The sequence below is a fragment of the Rhododendron vialii genome, chromosome 9a (genome assembly GCF_030253575.1).
Source record: "Rhododendron vialii isolate Sample 1 chromosome 9a, ASM3025357v1".
Lineage (NCBI taxonomy): Eukaryota > Viridiplantae > Streptophyta > Magnoliopsida > Ericales > Ericaceae > Rhododendron > Rhododendron vialii.
This window is the reverse complement of record NC_080565.1, coordinates 27237848-27247826: the sequence shown is the minus strand read 5'-3', so window position 1 is coordinate 27247826 and position 9979 is coordinate 27237848. Positions and strand designations below refer to the sequence as shown.

Below are 9979 nucleotides of genomic sequence, written 5' to 3'. Positions count from 1 at the left end.
AGAAATGTAGAATGAAGGGTGAAGATTAATGTAGATGGGATAAAGTTAGACCGTTAGATTTATATCGGACATATGATTCAAAAAATGAGCTAGCTTATTATATAAGATTGTCATTCGACAAGAAGACTGAGGTTAATAAAACTCTTTCTTACACTAATGCTTCGATGACCATATTTGAATACCATATAATGTGTCACCAATGTATTGGTAGAATGTGACCCATTTTTTTTATCTAATGGAACACATTCTAATAATATAATAGTGATACATCATATGCCGTGCTCAAAATGTGGTGCTCAGACATGGTCACTATAACATTATTTTTTTTTACCAATAAAAAAAACATTGCTCTTTTTATGAAACACGCACCCTTTCATTGAAAAACCATTTTAATTTAGGAAATTGAATTTTTACACTCTTATTTTATTCAAATGCACTCATTTTTTTTGTTTTGTAGTATTGTGAAATTACATGATTACCATTTTGGAGAAAATGTATGAAAGATAATTTTGTAATTCAAGATGAATGGAGATAGAAAAAGAAATGCACTTAAATAAAAACCGGGTGTGAAAATCAATTTTCTTAATTTAAATGCACTTTAATTAGAATAGCCTATAAAGGTCAAATTTTGAAAATTGATTTCTTCTTCCCCTGCCCATCCATTATTTACACAGTGACTGGTTTTCGTCACATCTCTCTCTCTCTCTCTCTCTCTCTATCTCTATCTCTCCAATTCCATTGACTCTCTGTCTTCTACCTCTGGACATTGTCAGCCTTCGCTATTTGGAATCGTTTTTCATTTCCCTTGATCATTCAGGCGTCGTTTGGGACTACATCAATTATATACATACATATATCCACATCGATAACCACCATTATAAAAATTCGCCTTCGATCTGATTCAACATTGTTAGGGTTTCTCATTTCCCAAATTTGTCGACACCAATCGGCTAATTTGATCTCGTATTCGTGTTCGAGTATCTTAAGCCGGACCGTTCCGGTTCAACATCGATAGGTCTCCTTCAACATACAGTGAAAACATAAGCTAATCGATTGTTGGCCTTGTTTGGATTGCGTTATTATAGGCTCGGTCTAGGGTTTTACAGGAGGGGGTGAGATTAGGGTCTATTGAGGGCCTTTTGTTCGTTATTGTACTTTGAGAATGTTGGGGGCTGGATTGCAATTCGGGCGAAGTCGTGGGGACGATCGGTTTTACAATCCGCCGAAGGGTCGAAGGAACAATCAGAATAAGCAGGGCCAAGATCCTCTTCGTAGAGCTCAGAGCGACGTCACGGTTGTTAGTCACACGAAGGGAAATTCAGTAAAAAGGGAGCAGGAAACCCGAGGCGGCGGAGCGGTGGAGACTCCTAAGCCGGTGGCCGAGCCGGCGTTAGAGCAGGTGTCGTCGCCTTTGTGTAATCTTGGAAGGTTTTTGGAATCGGTTACGCCTTCTGTTCCTGCTCAGCATCCCTCGAAGGTGGTTGATTAAGTTTGATTGAATTGTGTTCATTATTTGCTTATTTAATTCTTCTCTTTAACTGTTAGTAGAGTGTGGATAGTGTTTAATTCCTTTTCTCTCGGTTACTAATGATTTTTTGTCTTTTTGGTGTAAGAGCAAGAAATATACTTTGTACTAATAATTAATAACAATGATATTACAACCCACAATGTGCATCTAATACACTTGAAAATGACCTATTGCGCACGAACAAAACAAATAATACATCCAAATCAACTGAAAGTTAAATCAGCGTTGAATTCGAACTAATGACTTTTTGATGAGTAGTAAATTTATTGAAAAGACATCAAGGGCATGTTTGACCCAAACCTTCTCCCTGCGTACGGTTCCCAAAAACTTTACTCTCTAATTATTACTCTTATTTATCTTTCTATCTCTCTCCTCCCAAATCCAAAATTCCCGACCGAACAAGCCTCAAGAGATGCCACTAGGGATGGCAATTCACCTTGTCCCGCCCTGAACTTGCCCCTACCCAGCCCCGAATGGGGTGGGTTTTCATCAAATTTTTGGGTATCAGGGCGTGTTCGGGGGAAATTTTAAAAAATCCGATCGGGATGGGGCGGGTTTGGGTTGATGTTACCCCGTTCCGAACCCGCCCCAAAATATTTTTCCATACAAAATTATATTTTTAATCTAATATTTTTATTATTAAACTTAAAAATATATATTTGTACTCCACTTTTTTTCTCATTATTCTAAAAAAACCTATTTTTTCCTTTATATATCATCATTATAATAAGATAACACCTTATATATATAACCATTTTCTTCTTTTTTGCCTTTATTTTTTTTTCTTATTTTTCACAAGGCGGGAATGGGGACACCCACGAATAACCCTGACGGGGTTGGGGTCGGGCCATAATTTCGGGTCGGAGTCGGGTTATGCCAAAACCCACCCTGCCCTGCCCCGTTGCCATTCCTAGATGCCACCCATTACTTTTTTTTCATAAGTAAATATATTAGATACCAGGGAATGCCGCCCATATTCATAATGCCACCGATTACCAAAGAAAGGGGGGAAAAGGCCAAATGGCCGACTGAACCAAAAAGAGACCAATCATTAAAAGAAAAGCCTATACACTGCTCTAATTGCCTAACATGTCTAGCGATTGATTAGTTTTATCTTAGTCACTAATGATTGTTTTTTATGTGAATTTTATTGTTGATTAATTCTGTGTTCGTTTTTTGGGTTGTTGAAATGAATGTGATGACAGACATCTATGAGGGGGTGGAGGACTTGTGATGAGGAACTTCAGCCATACTTTGTGCTTGGTGATTTATGGGAGTCATTTAAGGAATGGAGCGCTTATGGGGCTGGAGTGCCATTGATTTTGAACGACAGTGACTCTGTGGTTCAATACTACGTCCCGTTTTTATCTGCTATTCAAATATATGTTGATCCTTCCAAGTCTTCTGTGAAATCAAGGTAATCATAGTGCAGCACTTAAATTGTAATCTAACTGGGAGTTGAGGCAAGAATAGTGTGTTAAAAAATGCATGCTTACTACATCTAGTTAACTTTACCATTTGCTTTCCATGTGTTGAAATGTTTTGCATGGGCAGTCCCTGGTCATTTATGAATGTCATTCGTTTATTTCTGGCATAAGGCTGTTTCTTTCATCCAGTGTTCAATTTTTGTATTTGCAAATTCATGAATCAGGATTGCTACATCAAAGTTGTTGCCTAGGCGTGAAGATTTATGGTTTCTGCTTTTGTTTTTGTTGTGGTTTTGTTATTCGAAAATCATCTTGGATTTCCTCCACTGCTTTCAGAACCATTAAGGATATTTATTCAAATTGTTTTGGATTCGTTTACTTGTTCAAGTTTAGGTTAACCCTGGTGCTTAATTTATTTGCAATCCACGAGTTCTCTCTGTTGCAAGTTATTGTCAAATGAGGGTATTGGGAACCACTTGTAGCAGCACAAGAATTCTTCATGTTCTCCTTTCCTTAGGAATCATTGATCTGTATGTCATTGGAATTATTGAAGTAGGATATGCATTTTTTGGCTCTACTCCATACCAATAAATTTAGTCGAGCTTGTTCAACATCATCTTATTATTGCCTCCATTACTAGTAAATGAGCTTGGAAGGCTTCCTCATGGTTTGTAGCTCTCCTCCTGGTTGCTTAAACTTGCAGACATACTCCAAGTACTCCCAGTAGCTCTTCCTTGTCAATTTACTTTAGGACATGAAATTGCAAAGCTATGCTAGTTATAGCACTAACTAAAATACTCGAGACTGTAACAAAATCACTTGAGTTTGTGAAAATTCATTAGACTTCCTCATTTGAGTGTTCAAAAGCGTGTTGTTGCTTTGGAAAAAAAATGTCTCCACAAGTTTTACTCAGCTTCTTCAGTGTTCTTGAGTTTCAATTGGTTGGTTATAAGCACGCAACTCAAGCCTAGTCTGGTTAAAGTCAAACTTACTGCTTGAAGACTGGGAAGCTCAACCAGAGTAGACAAAATTCGCAAACAGCACTCAAACATAGCCAGGATACTGACAGCGTGATTAGCTAAGCGTACGGCCTACTTGACTCACGTTTGTCACTACTTGATCATTTGTGCTGGTAAAGGGAGTTTTTTTTGAAGCCAACTTCTAGAGAGTTTAAGAGGTTTGTTGTGAGAACCCATCTTGCAATTGTCCCACATCGGTAAGATGTGGGAAATTGATGTGATATATATGGTAAGGCCCTTCAGCTACTAATAACTTGAGGTTAACCTTTTGAGCCACGTGGTTGGGCTAAGAGTTATGCAAGTCAACTGGAGCAGGTCGTTACATTTGTGCTGTAGGCAACTGAGACTGCTCATAAAATTCTTAGCATGGGTTCTTCTCAGCTCTCACTTTATTGCCGGAATTGACTAGTAAAAGCAAATAACAATGTCGGAAAAGAGAGAGAGCAGGGTAGGAAGATACACAAAAAGTAGAGAGAAGACTTGACTTGAGTTGGGTTGTTGCTTATTTGGCTGAACAGTGGTATTAGATACATTCTGATGGCTGGGGATGTTATGCCTCTTGATTGCAGTTGAAGTGGCCATCCTTCACTTTGTGCGTGCTAAAGCCATGGCAGTAGTAACTTGAAAGGTAATTGCAAAAGAGATACAAACCAGAGAGACCCAATATGAGAACAAGTGTTTTACAGTTGAAGGGGCTATCTTAACCCTTTTGTGGATTTATGTCAAATGAGGATATCTTTATATAGGTTCAAGAGTTTTTCTGTTATCAGCACTGGCTAGTTTATTGGAATTGGGGGATTGTAATCCTTCTCTTGACCACTATTTTGCACGATAGATCTTTTTGAAGCACACAGAAGTGCATAGGGTCCTTTTCTCATTTGGCCTTATTTTCTTAACTGGGCTGCATTCCTTATAATATCTTACGCTAAGCCATCTATGTTCCATGTTCGTATTTCTTAGTTTCTTTCTTATGCTTTTATAGATTATGGATTCATGATATTTATTTATTTCTTGCAGCCTCTTCACCTATTTTCTGTTTTGGTGGTTTTAATTCTAAGATTCATGCATGTAGCTTACTCTCGCTTCACTTCGCAGTTTGCACAATGCCACATGATGGTTTTAGTTTTCATAATGATTGTTTCCACTTTTCAAACTTGGAAGTATTGGATCATTGTTGGTAGAGTTTCGCGTCATACTGTTTTTGTTGTTTCCCTGTGCTATAGGCGACCAGGCGAGGACAGTGACGGTGACTATTTCAGGGATTCAAGTAGTGATGGAAGCAGTGATTCTGAACAAGAGAGATGCTTGAACTTGAGAGAACAACATAATCATCACCGTCAAATAAGTGAGATTCCTCATAGATTGGACGAATTGTCTTTGAGAGAACATGCTACCATTCAAGAAGGCTTCTCTAGTGATGAGGGTGAATCTGGTAATGCTCAAGGATGCCTGATGTTTGAGTATCTTGAACGGGACCAACCATACGGTCGTGTACCCCTGGCTGACAAGGCTAGTTTTTTCATCCGAAATTCTATACGTGCAGTCCCTATTTTGATCTCACTTTTTAATAGTTTCTTGTATTTTGCACAACAGATTTTGGATCTAGCACTCCGCTTCCCTAAGTTGAAGACACTAAGAAGTTGTGACTTACTATCCTGCAGTTGGATTTCTGTTGCCTGGTATAATACTGTTATACCAATCTTTGCCTCTAAACAAACACGCGCACAAAATGCTGATGTGACTTACCGGTCTTTATGGTATTGTTGCAGGTATCCCATCTACAGAATACCAGTGGGACCAACATTAGAAGATTTGAATGCTTGCTTCTTGACGTTCCATTCTCTTAATACACCTGCATCAGGTAACTGATATTTTTGTTGTCAGTTAATTGATATTATTCTGTATATTATATGTTTATGCATGTTATTGTTTGGCAGCAGTGCATTTTGCATTAATCTTTTGGTATTTTGTTTTCTTGTTTTTGAGTGAGTGTATCTTCTGGAATCGGGATATATGGGTATTTATATGTCCTTTTTTCCTTGATGCCCATGTCTTTAACATTTTCTCAGTTTTGAACACATATTTTCATATTTGATGCCTGGGATAGTCATTATTCATAGATTTTGTGCATTTGTTTGATTCAATTTATTTCAGTTATTTTGATACCCTCCTTCCCACTTTCTCTGCTATGTATTGACTTTTTCACTGGTCAACCCTTCTACTTTCCTCTCCAAAATCAAGGATGAACCAACATGAGAGCTTTTCCAGTGTGATATTTATTTATTCTTTTGTTAAAAAAAATCTGAATATGTCTCCCAGTGATTTCATGGACTTCCTCGGCTTGTTTTGTTATCCTAGTAGCTTCTGTATCCGATGTAAAATCTCTGCAACATGTTTTAAAGTAATAATGTCCATTTGTATGTTTTTCTATTGTTTTAGGTTCGCAACATGCTCGGGCCCCCATCGTGACTCATCCAAGTGAGATGGATGGCGTCCCCAAGATTTCGTTACCGGTATTTGGTCTTGCGTCTTACAAATTCAAGGCATCCTGGTGGACCCCAAATGGAGGATCTGAGCGGCACTTGTTGAACTCGCTCTTACAGGCTGCTGACAAATGGCTGACCATGCTACAGGTCAATCACCCGGATTTTCTTTTTTTCTGCCGTAGACGATGTTAGTGGACAACTTCCCTTCCGGTATCCAAAGGAAAATGTTATACTCGTATCATGGAAGAAAATAAAAAAATAAAAAAAAAGCTGTGGTGAAGTTGGCAACTATAACAAGGACTATTGCAAAAAGAGTGGAGAAATTATATATAGAGTTGCAGGGGTGGGCTAAACCTGGGTAACCAACAACACGTTTCTTCTTGCTTTTTTTTTTTGGTGTGAACTTTCCTTTTAGTTGTAACAATAGATGTGAATTATGTGAGAACAGGCTCTTTTTTTCAGTCCTGACGTTCGGTGCTTAGGTTTTGATGCCTTGTTTGAGTAATTTTGTACAAGAGTATCAAGTTGTAGCTTTTGCCTGATGATATGTATTACTAACTTTGGATTGTTTCTGTTAATGAACTGATGTTTAGGTAATATTAGCGTGCTAGATTTTTGTACTTTGTAAGCAGCAGTTGCTTCTGTAGTACTTAAATTGATTTATTGTGGTCCTGGCGTTAGATCTGAGTTGTATTGAACTCGGATTTGGAGCCATAATGTTGCTGTTCATAGTGAAATGCCAGTTGCCTTCATCGCATTCTGATCATTTTCAGAATTTGGGACTTCGAAATGAGGAATTATAGAGCGCAAGTGTCCCTTGTATGATCGTGTCAACAGTCCATCTCCTCTTCACTACCGGCACTCTTCTTTACGTACAACCAAAGCTTATTAACTTATCAAGTTCCCATTGAAATAAGACTCCACAAGGAAAAGCACCAATCGTTCAGTAGTAGTTGGGGCATTGCGAAAACGGGTGAAAATGCAGCTTTCAAAAGAGGAAGGCAAGGGCATCCGTAAATCAAATTACTTGGAAATATCAAATCAAGATGAAGAAACAAAGAAAAAGTGGATTAAACTAGTTTTATTACAAGCAAACTGAACTGACAAGCATACTTGGGAAAGTTCATCCCCTATTTTTAACAGTACAAGTCCAATGCACACACACACAGACATGCAAAGATCAATCTTTGGAGACTTAACACAAGCACATTACCTCAATAATAAGCAACATACTAGGATGAACCCGTGCGACGCACGGCAACTTTTAGGCGGGCAAACAAAAGAAAGTTTGTGGTACATCGGATGAAATGTAGGTATGATATACCACTTCAACTCCGCCAGGGAGTATTGTCCCATCACACCCCTATTAGATGCATAGTTTTCTACGCAGTTACTAGAGTAGTACTTGTCTAGCAACTGGGGAAGGGAGAGCCACAGGTGGTAGCCACCTTATTTGCATTAGGAGAGTTGATGAACTTCTGAAGCTTTGGGTCTTTCAAGTACTGGCAAAGGCAAGGCCTCTGGTCCTTCAACTTGCTGCAGCATGCAGCAGTTGGTGGTTTTGCTGATATGATTGCGACGGCACACGGGCTCAGCTCCATTGGGTTACAAGTAGCTGCCATGGACATCTGGGCTCCTTCCCCCACTAGAAGAACAAGCACAACACACACTGCTATGTACGAAAATTTCATTTTCAGGGAGAGAGAGAGAGAGAGAGAGAGAGAGAGAGAGAGAGAGAGAATTCGTAATGGGTGCATTTGGGTAGAGTTGTAGTGCCAATTTATAGTGGAAGAGGAGGAGGGGAAGGTAACAAAACATGAGGTGAAAATTGTTCAATTTTTACCCTTTTAGAGTTGGAAAATGTTTTACTACTGTTAGTTTTTTGCACCAATCATAATTAGGAAAAAGCCATATTTTTCGTTCTAAAAAGAGGTTAAAGTTGTTGCACTTTTATCACGAAACAATTGTTGCTTTGGGTTAATTGCTTATCTTTTCATTGCTTTTGTTTCCAACTGTGACTGTTCTTGGTTAGACTAGGGACAATTGATTTGAATTTCTTGCTTCATTCTGCTCCACAATAATTTCTTGTACTTACTAGCGACCAAACATTCTCTGTCCCCAGAGCTATTTGTTTCCTCCATTCCAAGGTACTTACAGTCGTGCGATATGGTTGACATCTTGAAACGTACAAGTTTTCAAAACAGGATTTTGGAACTATTTAAACTAGAATGACGTAAAATTATGGAGATTGAGACCCAAAGATAAACATTATGAGCTTGACAATTACAATGTTGTGGAGGAAATATAGCTCTGAGCACAGACATTGAATCTAATATGAACGAAGAAGGTCTGTGAATTCATGTTACGAAGTTGAGGAATTTGCACTGTCTTGGTTCCCTTTACCAGGAATTTGGTGACGGGAAAGAAAATTGAATGGATTACATTAGTGTATAGTCTGTAGACTGTCCACCATAGTTAGATTGGCGAACTGGGAAATGTGCTCCGTGTTGGTATGGGGATGAATCTCATTCATACTTGTCTTTTGAATGCTCTTTCTGTACTCACGAATCGATGCTGCTTAACTATCAGACGGACAGGCCATCATAGAAAGGGGAAGAGTCTCCAGTGTTTTTTTTTTGCTTAAGCTCTCGGTGAGGGAAAGAAACTAGAGAGTGTATCAGCATATAAAAGAGCAGCCCGAATGAGCAGTTGGAAACGGAGTGTCTTCGGTTAAGTCAGCTTGGGACGCTATTAGAAATTTAGAAATAAGTAAAGAATTATCAGCCTTGGCATGGAGTAGTACGGGGCGTGGTTTTGTAGCATTAATGTTTCTACATGGAAACGTCGGTAAAATGAAAATGTTCGTAAAATGCCAAGGGTGGTCTTAGAAGGCCAGGTGCTGGTCTGATTTTCTCTTCTGTTGTGTTTAATTTGTTGAGTCTAGCGCTGCTGTTTCTTCGGGCGTTGCTGGTGCATGTTGTATGTGTAGGATGGTGTTCTTACTTTGTTCGGCTTGGGTTCTGTCCGGTGATCCTGGTGATTCTCCTATAAATGAGTTTAACTTGTAAAAGAAAAAACGCTATCGATAGCGACCAGTGTAGCGGGTCACTATGCTCAAACTGAGAATAAACCAGAGCGCGCTGTTGAGTATCGCTACAGTACTGATCCTCACGCCATGCGCATTCCGCAAGCATCGCGCCTTCTCTCAAAAAATTCTCTGATTCTTCCTCTCGATTTTGCTCTCAGCTCTCTTATCTCTTTGCTTTTCACGTGCCTCTTTCGCGAGAAAAAAAATGTGATTTTGTTGAGTCAAACAACAGTGTAAAAGTAAAAGCATCGTGCTACGATGATCGCCGTATAAACAGTAGTAACATTTAGTAATTTGGAGTATTACCTAATCATACTCTTCAGACACTAAACAATTTATCGTCTCGGATTTGTAGCCAAAATCCATGTAAACAAAATTTTGTGGTGTTCTATTCGATAAAGCAAATGAAGCTAAAGCTTAGTTAGGCATCA

General features: G+C 38.8%; 2 protein-coding genes across 2 annotated transcripts; one reads left to right on the top strand and one right to left on the bottom strand.

Annotated features, from left to right (window-relative positions):
* Window positions 1-645: 645 nt before the first annotated feature.
* On the top strand, window positions 646-7057 carry LOC131302102 (uncharacterized). The gene is made up of 6 exons (XM_058328724.1): window positions 646-1477; window positions 2734-2945; window positions 5198-5483; window positions 5568-5653; window positions 5744-5835; window positions 6414-7057. The coding sequence occupies exons 1-6, from the start codon at window positions 1163-1165 to the stop codon at window positions 6650-6652; spliced, it is 1230 nt and encodes a 409-aa protein (XP_058184707.1). The 5' UTR covers window positions 646-1162; the 3' UTR covers window positions 6653-7057.
* Window positions 7058-7507: 450 nt separating this feature from the next.
* On the bottom strand, window positions 7508-8209 carry LOC131302101 (non-specific lipid-transfer protein 2-like). Its single transcript, XM_058328723.1, has one exon. It carries the CDS (start codon window positions 8149-8151, stop codon window positions 7870-7872), a length of 282 nt encoding a protein of 93 aa, XP_058184706.1. The 5' UTR covers window positions 8152-8209; the 3' UTR covers window positions 7508-7869.
* Between the last annotated feature and the right edge of the window lie 1770 nt (window positions 8210-9979).

Bases quoted from the DNA above. Each gene is read 5' to 3' on its own strand.
- LOC131302102 (XM_058328724.1), top strand. From the start codon at position 1,163: ATGTTGGGGGCTGGATTGCAATTCGGGCGAAGTCGTGGGGACGATCGG. The intron at 1,478-2,733 runs GTGGTTGATTAA...ATGTGATGACAG, and splicing joins CTGCTCAGCATCCCTCGAAG to ACATCTATGAGGGGGTGGAG. The intron at 5,654-5,743 runs GTATAATACTGT...GTATTGTTGCAG, and splicing joins AGTTGGATTTCTGTTGCCTG to GTATCCCATCTACAGAATAC.
- LOC131302101 (XM_058328723.1), bottom strand. From the start codon at position 8,151: ATGAAATTTTCGTACATAGCAGTGTGTGTTGTGCTTGTTCTTCTAGTG.